This window comes from Martes martes (assembly GCF_963455335.1).
Source record: "Martes martes genome assembly, chromosome: 5".
NCBI classification, from domain to species: Eukaryota; Metazoa; Chordata; class Mammalia; order Carnivora; family Mustelidae; genus Martes; species Martes martes.
In genome coordinates, this window is record NC_137892.1 from 64,575,310 (window position 1) to 64,599,582 (window position 24,273).

The 24,273-nt window shown below is 40.9% G+C and overlaps 1 protein-coding gene across 1 annotated transcript in view; it reads right to left on the reverse strand.

Annotated features, from left to right (window-relative positions):
* IQGAP2 (IQ motif containing GTPase activating protein 2) overlaps positions 1-24,273 on the reverse strand; it is a 277,799-nt gene that overhangs the window by 97,728 nt on the left and 155,798 nt on the right. The window contains exons 6-12 of the mRNA XM_080804306.1: positions 17,722-17,789; positions 17,220-17,333; positions 16,391-16,569; positions 14,429-14,516; positions 10,013-10,176; positions 6,509-6,669; positions 1,863-1,987 (exon numbers count right to left, since the gene is read on the reverse strand). Coding sequence (XP_080660432.1) covers positions 1,863-1,987; positions 6,509-6,669; positions 10,013-10,176; positions 14,429-14,516; positions 16,391-16,569; positions 17,220-17,333; positions 17,722-17,789 — 899 coding nt within the window. The remainder of the gene's footprint in view (positions 1-1,862; positions 1,988-6,508; positions 6,670-10,012; positions 10,177-14,428; positions 14,517-16,390; positions 16,570-17,219; positions 17,334-17,721; positions 17,790-24,273) is intronic.

Consider the following 24,273-nt stretch of genomic DNA (forward strand, 5'->3'; position numbering starts at 1 on the left):
CATCGGGCTCCTTGCTTGGCAGGGAGCCTGCTTCTCCCTCTGCCTCTGCCTGCCTCTCTGTCTGCCTGTGCTCATTCTCTCCGACAAATAAATAAAATCTTTAAAAAAAAAAAAAAAAAGATTCTCCCTCTCCTTCCACCCTTCCCCCCCTCGCAGTCTTGCTCTCTCAAATAAATCTTAAAGGAGTGGGGGAGAATATAAAATACAACCATTTAGCACTGAGAACTAACACAACTCTGTTGTATTAGCAGAACATATAGAAATCACTAAAGCAGACCTGGACAGAATATCTCCTGAAAGAACTAGGGAAAAGTGAGAAAAACAAGATGGGACCAATTCTGTGTTTTGCTTACCCGAACAGAGGAGTCCTACCCTTGAGTTGCATTAGCCACAGCACCCGAACCACTGGTACAGGCAACACAAGAGTGTGCAGCTAGGGGTCAAGTAGCAGGGCAGGAGAGCAGGGGGCTGGGGGCTGGGGGCCTGAGCCTTGTAACAGGCCCCCCACACCAGAAAATAGTGAACATCTGCTCAAATTAGTGCTTCCCTCTTGACTAATGTCTGGCAAGAACTACGAGCTGCCAAGGCAATGTGCCAGAGAAGAGCTAAGGGGGCTGTGTGTAAAGCATCTGATCGCAGGGATTCCTGTGATGCCTTCGTCCAAGGACAATCAGAGGAAGCAGCAAGCTGTGTGGTCAGAGAAGAGGAACTGGAGATTTAAACAACCTGAAAAGGAAACAGTGAAGAAACTGCCCAGGGATCAGTACAACAGTGGTACATCTGTGAACTGGAGGTCAGGGCAGCACATCTGAACACCTGATACCTATTAGGGACTTAAGTGTTTAACACCACCACCACCACCAACAACAATACCACCACCACCACCACCAGCCCTGCCTTGGTGTTGGGCACAGGGCTCACAGGAAACAGTCAAGAAAGCAAAGAAAGTTATGCAAGTGCAATCAAGTAACAAAGTCATATGTTTTATTTCAAGAGTGATTTTACTAGCCCAAAGTTAGATTCTGCCTTCAAAGACCATACCTGAGACCTCACCAAAACACACTGGAACAGCCCAAGCTTGTGAAAGAAGTACCTGCCTACTCTTTGAGCAAACTTAGGACAAGTTAGAAAAACAGGTCAAAGCTGGAGGACGGAGGGGAGGTCAGTGCCATTAGCCATCTTAATCCAAATGTTGCGGATGAATCGAACAGCTTAGACAAAGCCAAAGATGACGGTGCTGGTTTGTTTTTCTGATGGGAAAGACTGCTCGACACTTGAATTTGGTAGTTGGTGCTACAGAAAAGCAGTAACTATACACTGATTGCTGAGTTATATAGCCCCCCTCCCCCATTCTTCATTCTGTTTTTGGAAACAAGAGGCAAATGAGAAGTAGGCAAGTTGACATTCAAGAAAGCATGTTTCAGGACATACCCTCCTAGGATTGTCCACTTTCATGCAGGTAGCTCCTAATTTCTAGATACATGGTGAATCCTCATGATTTGTGATCCTAAAGCAAAGGTTAGAAAGCCCAAATGAAAGGTCAAAGTTGAGTGCTTGAAAGTCTGAGTTTTCTACAGTATCCATATCTGAAGTATGAATAAATAAGAAAACATGAGGACTTCTATTTATGCATTTTTATTCTATCCTTTTATGTCTTTTTATCTATGTTTTGTAATGTATGTAATACATTGGTGCGGTATTACAGGCATAAAATTTATATATAAATATATACTTGCCTATCAGGGGAGTGGGCTCTCATAAGTTCCGTGAGCAAAAATTTGCAGCCCTTATTTAGGGAACTAAGTTGTCCAGACACCTTATTCTCTCATTATACTAAGAGAAGGGAAGTGTTCTATACTTACGGTCATTTTCTTCTTGAATTTCCATATTAACCATATCAATACAATTCTGAATTTCATTCCAGCTTAAGTTATCTTGTCCTTGGGATAAGGCTTCCAGTTTAAAGGTGAGTAGTGCATTTGTGTAACTGTGGAAGAAAGAACAATCATGTTCATCAGCGACATCCATTCTTTGTTCATCTCACGCATCTTGAATTTGGCACATGGCCAAAAGTAGATGTTACACGATTAAGAGCAGAAAGGCACACAAAATTGTCTTGTGCAGCTTTGGGAACACATGGCGAGCTCCCTTGTATTAATGGTGTTTTTTCATAAAGATACTTTATGAACAAATGTTGTTTAATGAAAGGGTCTCAAAATCCAACCTCACATATAACTCAAGCAAAAAGAAAAAAAAACCTTAATTCTCAACTCTGTGAAATCACATATTCTCATTTCTCATTTTCCATCCCTTTGCATGTTTTGGCTCTGCTCAGGCTTCAGATAACTTTTTGTGGTAAAATTTAGAACCACCATGGTTCTCAACCTTTGTATCAAGGGTTCCTTTTATTATTTTTCTTGTTCCTTCCAAAATCTGAACTTCAGAGTCCTTTAGCCCTGTAAGCTTAACCCAGCTGGGTTACCTTGAGGTCTAGTGAGGAATCAAATAAAAAACAAATGCAGTTCCAGAAACCTCGCTGAGTAACATACATCTTCAGTGTATGTTTTCTTGAAGACGTAGTATGGGAGGTGAATGAGAATACTGTCAAGTCCGTCCTCACCTGTCCGTTTCCCCTAAGGCTTCACAGCAGCTCCTCAAAAACCTCCCTCTGTGTCCGCTCACGGTTATGGCATTCTTGGCCCTCATTTCTCACCCTTCACCCTCCTCACTATGTACAACCCTCTGGCAAAGAAAGCTTGGTCAATCACTTCAATTACTTGTCTTGTTTGGGGAAATTTTAGGGAAAAAAATTACCCGTCTTGATATGGTACTAAGAAACCCATTTCTCAAGAGTCATTTTCCCCCATTTAAAAAATCATAGAACCAATGTTACAAACATAAGCGAACGTGAGCTGTTCTAGCCCCAAGCAGAGAAACTCAATAGTTTAGTTTGCTTTTGCATTACATCAGGGAAATAAAGGCCAATCCTCCACATACTTCTTCACTACGCACTTGGACTTCTGAATAGCACCTTTGGATTGCTAACAGCAGAGGTTAGAAAAAGTAACACCACATGAAGTTTAAAACTGGTTTCCTGGTTGTGACCGATTTTCTCCAAATTCTGCATGCTTTACGGTAGCACTCAGGTGCCGTCCATAGAGGGTAGCTTGAGAGAGAAAAAACATTCAAAATATAAAGTGGTAGTGATGATCTCTTATCTGTGGCTGAATAACGCATCACCAAATTCAGGCCTGAAAGTGGCTAACAGTCACATTTGAGATTTTCACCTTACCAAAATTTATAAGCCTAAGAAACACTCTGTCGCACTAGTAATACATAAACAATAATATTGAGTAACAATAACAAGATGTCAACTTGCACTCCCTAGCATCCCTCTTGGACAGAGACCATTCTGTAAGCAAGTGCAAAATCCTTATGGACATTTCACGTGCTTAACATCTAAATGATGATCCAATGGGAATAAAATGAGAAAGCTTAAGGATGAACAGGGGAAAAACCCCACCATTGCCCATCATTTCTTTAGAGATGAACAAACAGTAGCCAAAGGGAAGAGATTTTAGGAGTAACACAACAGAGTTGCAAAGTCTTTCCCATGTATTAGTCCCCAGTCCTAAGGCATCAGCTATAGGAAACACTCTGTGGTTCACCCTTACAGAGAGTCCAAGGCCTTCCCTCCATGTCTCCCAGAGCCCTCTTCACTGGTGGCTACGGGCAGACCAGTAACACCGCATTTCTAACAGACTTCTCAAGCTTTGAGGAGATTACGATTCCAATTTAGTTGAGCAGATCTATACTAACATCAAACAAATGGGGCAAAACCTGTGGCAGACACGGCAGGGGTCTCGGATGAACAAGGTGAAGCCTCTACTTCAAGCAAGGAGCTTTCTGTCCAGTGGGTAAGAAGACAAAAATTCAAGCAGGTCATAAAAGCAGAGCACACGAAAGGCTGTAAGAGATAGTCTTTAAGAGGAGAAATCACAGAGTTCCGAGGAAAGAGAAGTGGAAGGAAAACCCTAGTGGTGGAACACTTGCCCTGACACGGGGACCAAACCAAGCACTTAACCCTCAGTGCTGTTCCGCAGATGCAGAGTAGGTGTTTTTGCACTTTAGAGATGAAGAGGAAAGGCTGTCCAAAGTCAGACTCAGATATTTTTGGCCCCGATGCGATCTGTGTTCCTCGAACCACATCATGCTAGTTCTTTCCGGAGAGATGACATTAGCTGGGGGTGGGGAGAAACATGGAAATAATGTGTGGAAGCATCCTCTGTGGTAGGGAGCCAGGAGAGGCGATAGGCATCCCATTCTCAGGGGTGAGAGGGGCACGCACAGCAGCAGACAAGCCAGGAAGTACACAGTGTGTTCCCATCCGGCCTAAAGGAAGCATGAGGTTCAAGGAGAGCTGGAGCGAAGGTCAGAACAACATGCTTGGAGAAAGGAGTCTGTTCTTACTGCACATGAGAACGAGGAACAATCAAATGGAGAGCGTTGAAACCATAGCTACATTTTGGAAAAATTAATCTGGGACAGCATATGCCTAGAGCCAATACCAGCTCTCTATTACTTTTGTGAGAATTAGAAGAGTCTTCCTGGGGAACCACAGGTCAAGGGTAGAAGCTGTGGCAAACAGGTAGATGCTTTGTAGGACTTCATCAAGGTGGCCCTGCCCCCATCCCTGGTGCAATGAAGAACTTGGACAACCGTTGGGAGAGGCCCTGATGGAACCCATTTCTTCAACTTGAAAACCTGAGAACTTGGGCTTCCAGGAACTGGGTTAAAAAGCGGACAATGTCAGTCCATCAGGTGCCAGTCTAAGAACCAAGGGGGACCCTGAAATCTCATGTTGGTACTGGTCTTTCAGCTGACCCAGAAGGTGCTTAGGTCAGACTTCAAAAATGTGATTAAAATGAACAATTTTTTCAAGTTTCCCGAATAGAATACTTGAACTCTGAGGTTGTATCTGTGGTTTTCCACTTGGAAAAAAGTGATTCTCAAATGGGGTGTGAGATCATTTCCTTGATGGGTTATTTGCAAACTGGGGGACGGATAGGAAGGAATTTTGGTAATCAACATTAGTGATCTGGAAGGAGGCAGTTATTTAAAGGGCAGTGGCCAGGATGTGCGATCTGGGGGGACAGTCGTGACAATCACCTCACCAAGACGTCCCGTGAGAGCCCCACTGGGCTGTGAACTTCATAAGGAAGTGACCAGCTCACCAGCTCTGTCTTCCACTCAAGCACTGAGGGGCAGCAGCCAAGCCCAGTTAGGTGAGAATGAAGGAGGACATTAAAGACACAGGAGGACCAATTTGGAAGTTATCACAGAAGCAAAGGTGACAAGTCCAGTTAGTTGGTAGCTGGGAAACAGCAACATTGTGCAGAGATGTTACACACACAGACTGGCTGCTGATGGGAGGCTGTTTCCTCTGCCTGGCAGAGGAAAATGAGTGGAACTTGAGGTTTCTAAGCCTGGGGAAGACAACGGTGCCATTAGAAATAGTAAAGGTAGAAATAAATACCTTGGGAACAAACTCAGGAGTTAGGTTTATCAGGTGGCCACATTTAAGTTGAACAAGAATAGTGGTTTCTCCAAGAAAACCAAACCAGAAAATTCTCTGTCCTACTACTTTGGGGCCATTCTCTATACAGACAAGTGGTCAGGCGTTTAAAAAAAAATCTAAAGTCTTTTAAATTTTCTTGTACAACTGTGTATGGTCCAAGAGAATGATCCAACGTCTATTTAAGCAGTTTGGCCGGAATCAGTTATCTGAAAAGAGTTTTTGTCAGGATCTGTGCAGACATCTCCCCCTAGCGGTTAACAAGAATCCAGGCTGCAAAATCACTCCTTTTACTTGGGCTTTTGTCTTACTGAATCTCTAAGGGACTCCTTATTCTGGCCCCTTAATTTTCTCTCTAGAGCTGCTGTAGTGTTTCATACCATCAACTGTACTACCTAGTAGCATGGAAGATACTAAGACTGTTACCCACTGCCATGACCCACAGTGGTCTCAGGATTCCTTGGATTTAACAATCAAAACAATGGGCTTTGGGATTCAGTTTCCCAGCTGCAGGTCCATAAATCCAAATTTAGTTTCCTCATCAGTAAAATAAAATAATTGGACTGGACCATTATTAAAGTTTCTTCCAACTCTTCTACACTTGGTGGTCTCAAAAAAAAAAAAAAAAGGCCCAAGGGAAGGTATGTTTTCAATAGCTCTTCTATTTTTAGCCTATCGCATCATCTTTGGTAATGACAAAGTCAGTGTGTAATAGTCAAAGCATGGTCATTTTTAGATTCTTTCTCCCCCTAAAAGAAATATTGTTAAAAAAAAAAAGGACTCATATTATAAGGACTGTTAACATAGACTAGCTCTTGAGGAATTGAGTACAGATACATGGATCTCTTCAGCAAGGAGCAAATCTTCAATTTGTGAGATCTGCCAAACACACATTTCTGTATTTAAAAGGAGGCTTGGAAGATGTTCCCTTACCGTTCTACGTATGACTCATCCAGATTGTTGAGGCCTATTGTTGGGCTTCTGAGTTGATTCTGTGCAGACACAAGATCACTGTTTCCCAAGGCCTGGTTTAGTAAAGCAACAGCAGACAGCATTTCCACTGCAATCAGGAGCTCCTCATGGGCCAAGTAGTTCTGTTGGAAAATACATGCAATCCAAGTTTCCCCAATCACATACCTCATGTATGTGATGGGGTTTTAGAACACGTATTTCAAAGAACAAAGAAATGTTAAAGATTTTGAGAACCCAGGAGAAAGAAGGTTCAATGGCCACCTGTTTTTTATTGGCTTTAAAGAAGAGGTGAGTGGGGTCTGGGTTTTTCTTAGCTGGTCATTTTAGGAGAGAATTAATGACAAGCAATGGTTCTGTTCCTCAAACATCTGCATTCCCCTAGCGGATTCCCACCACTGGTTATATTAGCTGCATACAGGCTCAGACATACCAAATAATTAAGTGAAGGATTAGACAATGCTGTCACTGTCTGAGAGTGTGAGGTTAAGAATTTTCAGTAGTGATTTTCAGTTTAAATTAAGGGTAAGGAAAAGGGCAGAATTTTACCTCTAAGTTATAACCCCAGAAAAGTAAATCAAAATCAGTAAGCTAAGAATATCAATTCTAGTCCCCTCCAAAATTCATTCTGAGTCACTTTTTAATGATTTTGTAGAAATTTTCTTTTTTCTTTTCTTTTCTTTTTTTAAAAAATGAGCGAGTAGGGCATGGACAGAGGGAGACTATCTCTAAGCAGATTCCATGACCACCATGGCGCCCGATGTGGGGCTTGATCTCACAGTCCATGAGATCATGACCTGAGCAGAAATCACAAGTCAGATGCCCAACTGACTGAGCCACCCAGACATACCAATAATTGGATGGAAGTCTTAAAACATACTATGAAGTCTGGATATTTGAAGAAATGTGAAGTCAGTAAAGCATGTATGTTTTATAATTTTGAATTTGGCTTAGAAAAACACATCTCATGGTAGTTACACTTGTGGTGAGCATAGCATAGAGCAGAACCTTGCCAAGTGGCTATCTTGTATACCTGACAGTAAGGTAACATTGTATAGTCAAATAAAATTTTAAAAACCACATATGAAACTTTTGAACACATTCCCCCTTCAATGTTCTCTTCCATTTAACCATTTTATACTCACTCGGCCCAACTTCAAAAAGGTTATTTCTTCCATTATATTGAAGGAACATATATTTCTTCCTTATATTGAAGGAACAGCAGAAAATGAATAGAAAAAAATGCTTATAACTGTGTTTACATTTAGGATATTTTCTGTATTTAATATATACAATGTAATATTTATATTAAAATGCATTATAGCTTTCTGGATCTCCATAGGTAACCCACAGCAATGGATTTTAGAATAACAAGGCATAATTTTACCTTCCAAAACAAATGGGAAGAAAGGGTTATTACAGGGAGCATGTAAGCAAATTTGATCCAAGTTTCTCATATTAACTACAAGTTAAAGACATAAGGGAGGTATAAAATTATAAGTAAAAGAGCACAGTAGGATCATTTGAGATCCACCTCTTCTACTCCTTCTAGTAATTGTCCACAAAAATCTAATATGGTATACAGCAGCAAAGGCAAGGAAAAACAAAGCAGCAGCAGGGCTGGAGAACCACAGGCTGACCATTGACCGGTTAGGGATGAATGACTGGGCTAGTGTATGAGCAGCCTTGGGGTTCAAAGCTGGTGGTACAGAAGAAAAACTATTAATGAAAGAACTTAAGTGCAATTTCAGAACGTGACCTATTTTTCTTTTCTTACAAAATAGTATCTTTCTATTTAGAAAACAAGAGCTTAAGTGCAATTTCAGAACATGCCCTGTTTTTCTTTTCTTACAAAATAGTATATTTCTCTTTAGAAAATAAGAAGTCTTGGTAAGCAAGAATAAGAAAACAAATCCTCCCACCCAAGCCCTTTAGTGTATATCTGTTTATTTATTTTTAATTTATACAAACATTTACAGAGGTTCCTTTAAACAGAAATTTCATATTACAAAAAACCCCTCTAGATAATGACGTTTTAATCTCATTCTTTCCACTTGGTATTAGTGTGCGCAATCTGTTGTTAAACATGTGGTTTGTTTCTTGCTTCTCAGAATTACAGAACATGCTGGGAAACAATCCCTGTGAACATAAATTTTTGATTCATATTCTTTAGACTCTTTTCCTAGCAATATAATTGTCAGGATAATGGGTAAGAGACCTGCCTACACATGACTGAGACTATCCTCCAGAAAGGTGTTCATTCATGCTTCCATGGAGGAGACGCCTGCTGCCTCAAATATATGCCTACGCTATGTTAGATTTCTCAATGCTACCTATCTGACTTCCCAAAACAACAGTATATTAATTTACATTTCGCTCTGTCTGAGTTTGAACAACTGTGTGTGTCTGTCGTTGTATATGTGGAACTTTGTGACTTGGCTATTCATGCTTTTGGCCTCCCTTCCTCCCTTTTTTTTCCATGCAACATTTCTAATTTTTATTTATTTTTTAAATTTGAATTTATTTTATTTTTTAAAGATTTATTTATTTGACAGAGAGAGACAGACAGACAGACAGACAGAGAGGGAACACAAGCAGGGTGGGTGGGAGAGGGAGAAGCAGGCTCCCTGCCGAGCAGGAAGCCCTATGCGGGGCTTGATCCCAGGACCCTGGGATCATGACCAGAGCTGAAGGCAGACGCTTAACAACTGAGCCACCCAGGCCCCCCAATTTCTGATTTTTAAGATCCAATGTTCTTCTACATTTCCCTAGAACTTCAATTTTTTAAGTCACTTTTTTACCTTTAACTTTATGTTGAGAATTTATTCTGATATGTGTAGCGAGGTCATGTTTTCTTTTTCAAACGGCTAAACACTTGTAAGGATTTCATTCTTCTCTCCGCCTTTTTGAAATACTAGCATTATCATACATTCAATTCTTGGATCTGTTTCCAGTACTTTTTATTCTGTTTCATTGTTTGGGTTAATCCTGTACTAGTACACATGGTTTTAATTACTGTAACCTTGTATATTACTGTTTAATACTATCCTCATATTAACCAGCACTCAATTTACAAAAATTAAAGCCATGGTGCGAATGTTCTTCATTTCTAGAAATGCAGACTCAGAGCTAATTTTTCTATTTCAAAAACATGATATATTTTTTAAAAATTTCAGCAGTTAAGGAATTGTCCAAAGTGCTTCAAAAATCAGAGAATAAGAGCAACTTGTTTTCAGTGTGTATGTGTGTCAAATGCTGCCTGCATTTCCTCACCATGCAGACTCTCCATGGAGATGAAGAGCAGGAGTCAACGAGGAAGGCAGTCCTGGACCCAGCATAGAGAGACCAGGGGAACGGGGACTGGTACAAGTTAAAGACTCTGTGCCCCATTCACCTTCCCTAAACATCCTTCCTCATAGCTTCGACCCAGAATTAACATCTTTGTGACTGGAGTCTCCCCAGACTTACCATGGCATTCTGTTTCTGGAGGTTGAAAAGCTCATTCTGATACATCACAGCAGCAAAGGGATAAACAGCAGGCAGCTGGGCCTCTGGTCTCTTCAGTGCAAGCAGCGTGTTCCCGGGGTCGCCTTCCCGAATGACGGCATTGATGTGGTCCACGGCAGCCAGCCCTGAGTGGAGGTTGGGAGTGTTGCATTCCATCAGAATGCTGCTTTTTGCCCTGCTATTTGCCCCAAGCATCCCATCTTTCCAAGGACTAGAATCTAAGCAGTCCCCTTCCATGAACTCTGAAAAGCTGCAGCTGGAGGACAGGTGAAAGCTTGAAGGTGGTACCACAGTAACTGGAGGGCCATCCAGTCTTTGGAGAAAATCCCTGAAAGGGGCTCAGCATAGACAGAGCTGGAGTTATGAGATCCCTCCTGTCTCGCATGACTTCCCTACAAAACCCTGCCCTTCGGGATCAGCTCTGGTCTCACGTCGTCCACTGTTCTAGTCCCTGAGGATTTCACATCTTGGGAGCCCCCCAGTATTTAGAGCTGGGCCATATAGATCCCATAGGCATTGTTCTTGAATGCTCCTTGTGTATCAGTACTGCCTTTGCAAGGAGACTGAAGCTATGTGAACACCCAAAGCCAGCCTTGCCCTACTGCTGTGTCCTCCCTCTGAAGCAGCATCACTGAAACCCACAGTTAGCACTGGGAGACAGTGCTGTGTGATACTGAGGGGATTTCTCTCTCTCTCTCTCTTTTTTTTAAATTAACATATGATGTATTACTAGCCCCAGGGGTACAGGTCTGTGAATCAACAGGCTTACACACCTCACAGCACTCACCATAGCACACACCCTCCTCAATGTCCATAATCCAACCATCCTCTCCTTACCCCCCTTTTTGTTTTGTGAGATTAAGAGTCTCTTATGGCTTGTCTCCCTCCTGATCCCATCTTGTTCATTTTCTTTTTAAGATTTTATTTATTTATTTGAGAGAAAGAGAGTGAGCATGAGTGAAGGGTGCAGAGAGAGAGGGAGCAGCAGGCTCCCCGCTGAGCAGAGAGCCTAACTTGGGGCTCCATCCCAGGACCCTGAGATCATGACCTGAGCCGAAGGCAGATGCCTAACTGATCGAGCCATCCAGGTGCCCTGGACGGTATTTTTCTCAGAAACTTCTCCCTCACCTCTTGTGTTCTCTGAAGTGTGATTTTTAAGAAAAAAATCATTTCAGATGTGTTTTTAAAAAAAATATTATAACCAAACTTCTTATGATTAAGTCTGTGCCAGTACCACTCCACCTTAAAAAAACAAGAAAAACCTGGTCACAGAAATGTGTTGGTTTAGATCATAAGCTCTGTGAGATCTCTACCATTTGCAATGTTCAGATTATGAAGACCTGAATTAATTAATTAATCTGGGCGGGGGAGGGCAGCAAAGCAAGGTTTATTGACCAAGAGTAAGGTTTATTGAATGATACAGTATAAAGCTCTTAAAGAGGGAGGGGACCTCAGAGGGTTGCCCAAGAGTTGAATTTTAATAACCAAACTGAGGGTGCCTGAAACAGTAGATTCCTCATAGTTTTCAGAAAACAGGATGAGAATTGCTAATCAACTGGGAGAATGAGCAATCGACTCTGCCACCAGGCGACAGCAAACTGGACAGAAACAGCAGCATTTTGCCCCATAAAGAAGGTTTCAGGGGCACCTGGGTGGCTCAGTCAGTTAAGCGTCCAATTCTTGATTTCAGTTCACATCATGATATCAGGGTGGTGGGATCGAGCCCTGTGTCAGGCTCTGTGTCTGGGTGGGAAGCCTATTTGGGATTCTCTCTTCCTTTCCCTTTGCTCCTATCCCAGAACTCATGCACTCTCTCTAAATAGATAATATCTTTAAAAAAAAAAAAGTATCAGGATAGTAGAAATAACACAGACCCATAGATTTCTAGAGCTTTTCAAGAGTTAGTTTGTCTCCTTGACACATGACTAAACTGCAGCTAAGATTACTCTTAAGCCTTTTAACAGATGACAATTTACCTCCTGTAACTCATTCACAAGGAGCTACCCTCCATAACCTTTCTCCTGAGACATATCATTCAATAGCAGGAAATACTTAGAGCTAATGCAATCTTCTTAGTTATACCCATCAAAAACTTAAACATATTCTAAAGGACTCTAAGAACACAAACCTATTTTTCTGTTCTAAGAATTGATATGTCCAACCAAAAAATTCCAGAAAGGAAGGTCAGTGGACATTTATGGCCTCTACTGTTCTCAGAAAGTCACCCATGGCCTCTCAGCTGTGTCTGTCATTAATTTGGATGGGATCCTGCTTCCCCTCTGAAAACCCCATTATGTGAGTTTGCACCACTGGGTGGTAAAAGAGTACCAGGAAATCATACCCTTAAGACCCTCTTTATGAACCATTTCTCCTTAAAAAAATAATAATAATAAAGTGAGCTCTCCCGCTCTTTTATACTCTGCATTTAACCAAACGTCCAGCCCTGGTCTTAACAGAGTATGTCTTGTAATGAATGGGATGCATTGGCCAAACCCCAAGTTAAATGACTGCAGCTCAAACAAAGCCGAAACTTCCGCCAACAGATCCAGTGACATTACAGTTAAAACTGTCCTTCATGTCACTTCTCTGGCTACTATGAACGTAGACACCTTAACATTTTAGTATAATAACCTCCAGGATTGAGAAAAACTTGTCATGTAGCTATACTCGTATATTTTAAAGCATAGAGTTGTCTTATTGTCATGTCACTGGTTAAAATACACTTTACTGTTTTTTTAAGACTCTTCTTAGTTCTACTTAACTATAAATTTTCAGATGGAGAGAGAGAAAAAACTTCAGAATCATCATGTTCTACACACTTAAAGCCATCAAACACGGCAATGTCCTGCATAATTTAAGCTGGTTATGCATCAGTGCAAATCATCTCATACCTTTTATTTAAAAATGCATAAGCAACGTGGTCAGAAAATTATGTCAGTAAGTATTAGAACATGTATACAAGGCATTTTATCTAAAATGAAAAAGGAACCTGTCTTAGTGGTCATAAACTTTTCAAAAATAAAGGATGGCAAAAGGCTATGGACTCATTTCTTCACTGAGCATATGGACCTCAGCTGTCTTGCTGGCAATATTAATTTCTTCCTGTGATTCATTTCTGTCAAACCTAAGGAAATTCTCAGCTTTCAAACAGAGCAGAAACTTAAAATTGCCTTTCATGTATCATCACTAATACATTCAAAATTAAATAAGAATAAAAGAAGAGGAATACGGACTCGACAATGTTAAGGTGTTCACTTAAAAAAAGTTATCAGGGCACTCTCAGCAGTTTTGTGTGTGAGGGAAATTCTCAAACCTACTCAGTGGTTAACTTCTAGATGTTTACATCAATTTTCTCTGGGCCTCCTTGATTACTGTTTGGACCCTCTGGGTAGGTCTCTACCAGCAACGTGAGAGCACACTTCAGGGTAAAACCTATAGTTTCTTTGAAGGTGTTAAGAACATTCAAAGATCATCTAGGAGGCTGAATCAAAGACATAGTTTAGGAGTGTTATCGTTGGTGGATATTCCCAAGTTTAAATTGGCTAATGGTTCATATGTTTCATAAAGTGGGCTAAATGGTGTTTCGCATATTCATTTTTTGTGCATATAAGAGCTCTTTAGGTTGCCCTAGGGAAAACAAATGTCAAGTAGAATTCCTTACTGCTTCAAGTAAAACCAAATTTTATAAGAGAGGGGAGAAGAGACTAATAATCTCTCTGAACTTGCATATGCTCATTTTAATTACCTGAGTTTTCTGTTCTTTATAGTCACACAACTGAAATGGGTACAAAGAGGAACTGAACCGTGAGGCTCCATAGAGGTTCAGGGACGTGGGAATCAAACCTGCCACCATGCCATCTTCACTGGCCTATCTAGGCTCGTTCACTTGCCAAAAAAGTATACAAGCCGTAAGGAAACAATTCTTACAAACTGCAGACTAGATGACTGGGAAGTGGTAAAGAGCAGAGGTGTCAACAATACTTTCCCAATTCCAAACGCTGTCACATAATCATGGGCAAGAAACGACAGGCCTTAAGTCATAATCTTTTACTGAAGAGCCTTCCATGCTAGCCCAGTGAGGGATAGGTTCAAAAGAGGACATAAACTGCACCTATGATAAAACAGGAAGGGTAGCTAAACCAGCTTCACGATACTTTGAGAGGTTTTGCATGGGGAGAGGGGGCAAGATCACCCAAAATTTCCATGGGGAACTGCCGGACCATGTGGCATAATGAAGCACAACACTGACATTGAGTGGAATTTTCATCACATAAGGCAGTTTTACAAGGATACCAGTGGAGAGTTTTGGTGAGATTCTGACAAGGAGAATTTGTGTCTTCTGGCGTATCCACTTCCCCTGTCCAAGCCATTACTTACTGTTGACTTTATTGATGTTGCCTTGGATTTCTGCTTGGGTCAGCAGTTCTTCATATGCATCTCTCTCCTCTTCTGAAATACAGTTATTCTACAAAACAAAGTCTTCACTGATTCCTGAGGTTAAATTAAATATTTCCAAAGCTCGGTATTCAAAAGCAAAAGTCAAAGAGTGAGAAAAGCCCTTTCCTTATATTCAATTGAATTCAATATAGGCCTCGAAAAATGCTTGCTCTGTGTAGGGCACTAGGATTAGGTACGCCTGGCAAAGATTACAAAGATGAACAGCAGCCTCACTGACTCTCTGCGAGGGCCTAACTGTCTAATGTGGCAAACATCATGTTGGACCCCTTGACCATATCACCATTTATTGTAGACCCAAGTCAGTGGAATGTTGGCAATTTCATTTGATCCAGTCTAATAAAATTGACACCATAAATAACAAATATACACAGAACAGAATACATTTTAGAGGAGAAGTACATATTCAGTTGGAAATAACACTTGAATAAGAGAAAACAATTGAGGAGGGCTTGGAGGAAAGGAGCAGTTAGTGACAAAGGCAGAGTGGGGAGCAGGGTGTAGATGACAGGATTGGTCGCAAAGGTGAGACGGCTTGGCACACTGAGCTACAGCAGAGTTTGTGTCCAGGGTTAGCCAGAAAGATGGGGGTGTTGGGCAGGCATTTCAGAGGCATTTTAAGGCCAAGTGAAGGACCTGTACTTAACTTGGTAGGTAGGCAGTAGGGAATCCAAGGAGCTTTCTGGGGGGCTGACATCTGATCTGGAGTTAAAGATTAATTTTGCAACCTCTAAGTCTGAGAGGGTTTGGCTTGCAGAATGGGAGGAGGCGGGGTCACATGTGAGGAAGGTGTGCAAAAACACTGAGGCACAGCTGGGGGCAGGGCTGGGTCCGGAGTGGCAAGACTAGAAGGTGTGGGACAGAGGTCAGCCTGGCAAGATAAGGCAAAAGAACGCAGTGAGGGATAGGACACAGAGAGTTGGAGGGGGTGGTGTGGACAGAGTTCTGAAACATCGTGGGAGTCATTCCGGAGGCAAGTCAGGGAAGGGCACGTGTGTGAGAAGGGTCAGGTAGAGATAAGCACTCTTCCTCGATGGTGAGGGGCAAGGCCCATGGCACAGAGCTGAAGTCACCTGGAGAGCCACTCGAGGGGCCTGATAGCAAACTGACAGCTGCGTTCCTCAGTATATGGATGAGCTTGTCTGAGGAAGAACAGAGACAGAGTGACTTGAGGCCAGACCTCAAAGAATCCCGGCAGGCAGAGGCAGGAGACACTGAGAAGAGACACTGAGAGAGGCTGAGGAGAGCTGCAGCACCAAAGCACAATGGGAAGCTGGCGGGCGGGGAGAGCAAGCCTGCCACATGCGGGCAGAAGCCACCAGCTCAGACAAGGCAGCAAGATCGAGTGGAAAGTTCTGGTGACGGAGCTGAGGCTGACAGGGCAAGACGTTAAGGAGCAGAAAGATGGCCAAGAACTGGAAGCTTGGCACACCAAGAAAGTCTTCAGTCACGCTAGCCGGGAAGGCAGGGTCAGGCTTCTTGCAGAGGAGGGAAGGCCAAATAGGACAGCGATTCAAAAACATTAGCTCCCACTTCATCATACCGAGTCATGAACCTCTACTAACAAATCTACAGGTAACTCGGCTAATACAAGGTCTGCAGGTAAGGCTGAATAAGGGAAGATTGTGAGCCGCTACTTCCACACTTCCTGGTAAAGTAATAAGTTTATGACATGACCTTCAACCCTTGTAACCTGTAAGAATCAGCATGAAAGGAAACCTCTTTTCTTTACGTAGTGCATGGTCTGTTTTTACCCTTACACCCAAGCCAACTGCCTACGGCTATAGAGACCACTGCCAAGTGATTTAAAATGATCACTGGTAACATCAAGGCTTTTTCAAACCTACCATTCAGAGCCATATTGTTGAGAATCTTATTAAATACCTTCAGTCTTGCATTTTCCTCTTTCCTTTTCTTGGCTTCCCAGAGTTCCTTCTGGTATTCCTGTGCAAGGCTGTCATCTACTAAAGTTAAAACTGCATTTGGGTTTCTTAGCGTTTTAATGGTTTGTTCGGCTATTCCTTTTTCAATAGCTTCATTAATGGCTATAACTGCAGCGTGCACTGGAAAGAGGAAAAAAAAAATGATTTTCATGAGCCAGAGACAACAAGGACAGTTGCACGGACACTGCATGAACATCAGCAGTTTTACTTCTTCTCTGGCTTCGAGTTAAAAAGGCCAAAAACGACACCCTAGACACTTCACAGAGCACCTCTCTGACAATGTCTCCACCTGCCCATCCTGCCTAGGTCCCGTCTCAGCATCCGCCATGTAATCCCTATGAATTTATGAATGGCTAAAATGAACTAAGCGCTGTCAACCCTCGAGGGATGAAGGCGGGGAGTGTGGACACTGTTAAAGTACCAGTTAGTTTCCAAATGATACTGGGCATTTAACCGGCAACACTAAAGGACAACATAGCAATGTTCTCTACCACTTAAATCTGATGATGCGGAAAGCAAAGAAGCATTTGGAATAAAGGTATTTCTGAAAACTCTTAACTCACATCGCACAAGAAGATGTTTAAAGCCTAAAACAATTACATGGTTATATTCTCATATGCTCAACTTAACTGTCTACAATACCTACAATAAAAACTTCAAAAGGGGGCTGAAAGCATCTTCTAAATATTCTCTTTCTTGTAACCAAAATCAGTAATGAAGTACAGGTAAGACTCATGTCAGTAGTAAGTTCTGATTTTAAATAGACTCACAAGCAGCTTCATCCACTGACAGTTCATTAGCCAGAATCCCGCCTATTTTGCTGAAAGATGGCATCTGAATTCCATATTTCTCAAGTTCCTTTCTCATATTACTAATTTCCTCCTCTGAAAAAGAACAACAAACAATATCAAAGAAGGACACAGAGATGGAAGCAGGAATGAATATAATAAGAAATGTCTTCATCCCATGGTCTCTCTCCCAGAAATTCAAGACTTATTTAAAGAATATTAAAAATTCCATGCCATTATTTATTTTTAAAAAAAGGAAAAAAGTGTCTTCATCAAGAAGTTGGGGCATTTCTGAACAAGAACCTTAGGAACGTCAGCCTATTTCTCATTTCACACGTGTTGAAAATGGTCAAATACCAACAAGGCAGTAAAGTTTTCTCTTCTGATCGATATGGAGGAAAAATGGGAATTGATGCTGTCAAAAGGAAAAGTATGGATACATTTTCTTAGTAAATGACAGTGTAAGAATCATGAAGAGTCATACCTGTGAAGTCTACTTTGCCCAACAAATCCTGGATCTGGGGCGCTATCCCTAGTTTGAACAGGTATAAACTGAAAGACAGAACATAAAATTATCAGTTCAGAAGTTTTATCACCATAAATCTTAGTATTAAAAATTACGTAAGTCCTAAGGGCTTTTTTAGTTGAGAAAGACCTAAGCGATTATCCCATCTAATCCATTCATTTTTTAGGTGGAGAAACTTGAGTCCTGAGTAACAGTCCCTGGTGGACAGGGACTACAATCATAGGCTAAGTCCCAAAGACCAATCTTCTTCAGTACATGGCATCTCTATAGGGTTAACTAACTCTCTACCATCCATTTGTAGGGAGAATAAGAAATACAATTAATGCAAAATAGCCAGTAATAAATCCAATGAACATTTCCTTGGGTACTCCTTCTATGATTCTTATTTTGTTGAAAGTACAGCTCAAATTATATTTTCCTTTTCAATACTCCTTGAAGTGCCACACACTCCTTGAGGACCTATTAGTTTTATGTTTTCTGGAACAAAGAGTGGCAAGACTATCAGCAGAGGGGGTGATAAACCATGATGTGGGCATACTACTAAGTGGAAGATGGAAAATAGATTGTGTGTGTGTGTGTGTGTTTGTGTGTATTTAAAGCCCCTTAGGAATTAATGATGGCACATACTAACCTATCCATAACTTGACAAAAAGAGCAGAGGGCTGGCATCTAAATTTTACCAAATGTGCAAATATATGCTTATATGGCTTTTCCCATTTAATCACCAAACCACACTTTCTTTCCATAACAATTCTAACCTCCTCAGTCCCAAAGAGTAATTCTACAGACCAACTAAAAAAAAACAAAAACTGTACTTATTTGTCAGTTTTGTTAGGTTTGTAATTTATGAGATTTTAATTAGAAGTTAGAAATTATAAATAACTTCTATGAGAAAATGGACGGGGAATGATTTCATTGGTTTGATATATTTCAAGATCAACAAACACCTGAGATGATAAAATGCATAAAATTTCATTACAGGAGTTCAAGGTCGAGGCTTTTTAAATGGTATTAAACTCTTAAAATTATGATTATTCAATTTAAGGAGAAAATGACCTTCATTGATCATTTCTGTAAAACACAATCATTTAGAAAAGTAACACATGGTCAAAGTTAAAAATTAGTCATTCAAGGGTAAAATAAAAATTACACAGAAGAACATCAGAGTTAAACACTAAGTATTTTATTATAAACCCTTTCGATGTCTTTTTAAAAAAGATTTTATTTATGTATTTGACAGGGATCACAAGTAGGCAGAGAGGCAGGCAGAGAGAGAGGGGGAAGCAGGCTCCCTGAGGAGCAGAGAGCCCAATGTGGGGCTCGATCCCAGGACCCTGGGATCATGACCTGAGCCGAAGGCAGAGGCTTTAACCCACTGAGCCACCCAGGTGCCCCTCAATGTCTTTTTTTCTAGAAAAACTTATTCCATAAACTCACAGAGTATTCATAATATGAACATAGCATATTTTTCCTAACCCACTGCGTTTAGATGGTCACTAAGTATTTCTCATCACAAATAGTGCTTCACTGAACCTACCTACATACAGAAACATCTTTGCAATACATCTTATTCGTTACAATGAATCCCTAAAAACAACACTGCGGGGTTGAAAAGACATACACACAATTAAAGCTTCCAGTATATGGAGTCAAATAGTGTTCTAAAAAAGAGATCACACTCATTCTTTGTGAGTCAAGGATTAACAAAATCCCCTTCCCTCTGTGAAACAATCTGACTTTTAACTTTCTAGCTCTGTTCCTCTAGGAACCTGACAAAGGTACACTGATAATTGGTGAGCAATGTTGCTGAGGAGAAAAATAGCTCCCCATCGATAAATGGTTTGAAGGAACTATAAATACCTAACAGGCATCACAGGCTTAGGTGGCCCAAGTTTGGTGCCTCTTCTAATACCCACACTCCTTGCAGGAAACTGGGAAGCCCACTGGGAAGGTGTTACAATACACAGCTGCTCCTGGGGCCTGAGGCCCTAGAGCAGGGAGGCTCCCGTACCCCCCAACAGGGATGACACTTCTTAGCACCTAAGATGTCACCTGGGATACCAAAGGAAACAGCTTCCAGATGGCTGTTTGGGCAACTACGGGGAGCGTCATGAAGTCTCCCATTGAAGAGTAAGCACTTGATGCCATCCTGCCATCTGACCAGGTTTTCAGGCTTCTCGATCCTTCTGAGCAACTGGGACCAGACATGGTTTACTGCAGTCAGGAGACACTGAATGCTTAGCTGAACCTAAGAACAGGCTGAAGGGTGTGACTGTGACCTTATTCTACCACCAATACATGACAATGCCATTTTCTTCGTCCCTTTGCACCATAGAATACTATCAGGGAAAATCTTGCAAATTTGATAGCCAAAGATGTTATTTAAGTCTAAATTCCCTTTTGTTAGTCGTGAGGATAAACACTTTTTCAAACACAGGTTGTTCCATGTCCCTTTCTTCCAGGAAATGCCTATTAATAAATTTTTGAATTTTAAATATTTTTTGGAGGGGGCGAGTTTACCTTTTGTTGGTTTCTCCCCTTTTCCCTCAAAATCACAACCAAAGAACAAAGAATAAATGACATTTTAAACATATGGTAATTGTAATTTTAGTATTCAATTCCAATATGATTTTCATATCTTACCCACAGGTGGAAAACATATTAGACTCTGAACATTCTTCAATATAAAATAGGCATTATGTATTCATAATTTAAAGCAAGAAAGACAGGATACATTCCTTAGTTTAAATTCTAGGTCTTTAGAGATAATCAGGGATATAAAACTATTTACACGGCCTCTGAAGACTTTATTACCAAAGGTTCATGCCAAACAAGTCATTAGGATTAAAACTAGTAGGCTGACATTTTCAAAACTATAATATTTTACGAACCACTTCTCATTATGACATGGAAAAAATATTCCTATTAAGAGGGAGCCCACATCATGCGGAACAAATGAAACGGCAACCTCTTCAACTGTACCTTTGTACTAACAGAGACTCCAAAATTAAACAGAATTAAATGGATAGGTATGGCAAAGCTGCAAAAAAATTCTAGGAAAATAAAAGTCACCCATTAAGAAATGACAAAAAAATCATTCGCTCTTCAATTTCTACAAAGAAAATATACACATCATTTAATGGAAGAAACTTTGAAAATGTGACAAAATTTAAGTAGGAGGCATTCATAAAATGTCTTCTAACAACCAATTTTCTATCTATAGTTAAGTGTTTAACGCTGTGGGTGTTTGTTTTTAAAAATTTTATTTATTTATTTGAGAGAGACAGTGAGTAGAGCAGGGTTGGGAGGGAGGAGAGGCAGAGGGAGAGGGAGACGCAGACTCCCCGCTGAGCAGGAAGCTGGATGGAAGGTGGACAGGGGGCTCAATCCCAGGACCCTGAGATCATGACCTGAGCCAAAGGCAAACACTTAACTGACTGAGCCACCTAGATGCACCATTTTAAAAAAGATTTTAAGTAATCTCCTCACCTATTGTGGGCTTGAACTCACAACCCTGAGATCAAGAGCGGCACAATCTACTGACAGAACCAGCCAGGTGCCCCCTCCAATTTTCCTCTTTCTTAATTTTATCTTTGTTTTTGTTGTAAGCTGAAGTGATCAATAAGTACTTGTTAAGTAGATGATTGAATAAATTACCAATATCACCTATCTTAATATTTTCCTTTATTCCTTGGCTGTCACTTCTTTTTGTTGAATCTAAGGCCACTTTCAGAGGGTTGATTTCCCTCAAATGCCTGGCATTTCCTGATCTGGGGCTCAGCTTGGGGCTTGGGACTTGTTTTTTGTTGTTGTTGACCACAGGTTCCCATGAGAGGAGCCAGTCTTAGAGAGACCATAGGGGAACGTGGGGCCGACACCACGAGGGTGCCCCATGTCTTGCCTTCTTACATCAGGGCTTCCGGGTTAATGCTGGCTTTGGGATCTCTTTATTTCTGGCTTGCTTGTAGCAAGCCCCAAGGCAGCTCCTTGCTCTGCTGCATCCTGTGAATTCTGGGCTGTGGTCTTCTGACTTGTTTCTCAGTCAATCCCATCTCATCTATGTGGTCAGTGGATGGCATCCTTGCTTACTGCAAATGATTTTTTAAAAAAGTTACTACTTCAGTAATTTCATGTTAACTGTTTTCACATTATTTCCTCTATTTATCCATTCATTTAATTACTATGCATGGAATATCTACTACATAAAAAAATCTTTTTCTCTGCCACGCTGTTCCTAAAATAAAAGTCTTTAGGTTTCCACAAAATACAGGTTTGTTGGTACTAGGAACTATATTATACTAAAGTGCTAATTTTCCCCTGTGGTACTGAAGAAATTAGGTGACTATTTCCAATTATCCTTTCTACTTCTCCATTGTACTCTGTAATACTAATATAAATCCTACAATGAAGCCAACATTCTGCTTTAACTAAAAGTTACCACAAGGTGGTGCTGAGAAGTTACCTTTTGGATCAAACAATCTTGGCTTTTAAAGTGATTTTAAATAGATTTCCTGGAGTTGGTATGGATCAGTCAGAAATCTCATCTGTGTATACATACTTCCACCCAAAATGTTTAAATGTGAATGTATATTTTAAATCTGGCTTCAGTTTTCAACATTTATTGCCTCATTGTTAAAGCTTAAATTATTAGCTGTTTTTAAAAAACGCCACTTTTCACTGTGTGGGAGTTTTATAACAAAATTTTGCGTGAGAGGCACCTCCAAGCAGATTATTGAAAAGGGCAGTTTCCTATGCACATATCCACTATTCCCAGGAGAGAAAGAATCAGCCATAGCAGCCCACTCCTTCACAAGCATTTAAATTCAAATGAGGCCATTCACTACCTGAAGTCTACAGCAAATCCAGAGTCTTGATCTTAAAAAAATAAAAAGCCTGTCCAATATAAAAGACACCAATTCTTGGAGCTCTTCAACACAACTTTTTAAGCACCTTACGTGCCTAAGAGCCAATATAAAGGGCTAAGAGGATTCCCACGGAAGCCAAGGAAATTAACGAAATCATCGCTTAGCTTCCCCCAAAGAAGAAAGCTCTTGGTGGGAAATAGGGAGGCTCTTACCACACCAAAGGGACAGCACACTCGTACCACTTAGAGGCCAGTTACAGAGAGGCTGCCCTGAGGTAGCTAAAGCCTCTCCAGCCCATGTGCTCCCATTTGTACAAATAATATCAGTTCAAGCACCGGAAGAAGTAATAAAAAAAAAGTACTATAGGGGCTTTTCCCGCTACTTTCTATATACACATTAAAAGGAGCTACAGTAATGGAATGCAAACTCACAAGGCTGGAGCTGAATTTATTTCAGTTTTTCTGGATCAAATCCTAGGCAGTTCACTTTATGGTGTAGCATGTGAGATGAACACTTATAAATCAAAGCCTCGGGGCCAACCAGAAAGACCATGGGACCAGTATCCCGAGACCCAAATCCTGGCTGCAAGGCTGGCCCCATCTAGTTGTGTAACTCTGCGCAAGTCATAATCCATTGTTTTCAGTCCCCTCATGTCTGAAATGAAGACCTGGACAAAAGTAGCTTCTCAAGGTCTTTCCAGTTCTGAGGTTCCGTGATTTCTCATTTTAAAACTTCCTAAAATTAACCACGGAGAGGCCTGTGCCTCTCAGGTTCAAGTTGGACGCTGTCTTTAGAGTTTTCTTAGTAGGATGGAAACATGTGACTCCCTCCCGAGGGCAACGACTAAGCCAGTCACAGCCCAGGACCTGGTGTCACACTGCCGGGTTTTGAATCCCAACTCTGCCATATACTAGTTGTGTGACCTCAGTTTCTCTGTACCTCAGTTTCTTTCATTATAAAATGGGATTATTAACAGTATGTATGACATAAGTACACCGTGAGGATTAAATGAGATGCCATCTGTAAAATGAACTCTGAACAGTGCCTGGCATATACTTGTTTGTTTTTATTATTATTATGATCCTTGTTAAATAAGTGTGTCCTTTATTAATAACCAATAATAATTAACTTATTAAGAACTCACCACAGCAGTTTCCCCATTTTCAACACTAAGAACCTTTTACTATTTTCCCTGATTCCATGTTTTAAGTGGTTTTATCTAGAGAACCAAATTATTTTTCCATCTTAATCACATATGCCCCTGCCAGTATCATGTCAAAATCTAGTGTTTTTCATCTAAGAGTCAATCAAAAATAAAGAATCCTGAGGCACCCTTTCCACAGGGAAATTAGTTCAGTTAACCCAGCTAAAAATTTAAAAATATGAACTCCAGAGACTTAATTTGGCATCAGTGATGTGTATGTGCTGTGTTAGGTGACAAGGCACAGTTCACGATCTCAGAGAGCTTAGAATTTAGTAGGACAAAAAGATGGCGTCTGGATACTATTTTGGGATATGAGGAGGAGGAGAGAATATGGTCTAGAGTATGGGGAATTGTGAACAAGGAGTGATTTGAAAGCTACATAAGGTGTCATTGTCCTTCTCATCTTAATCCCAAATACTGCCATCTCCACATATCCCTCCT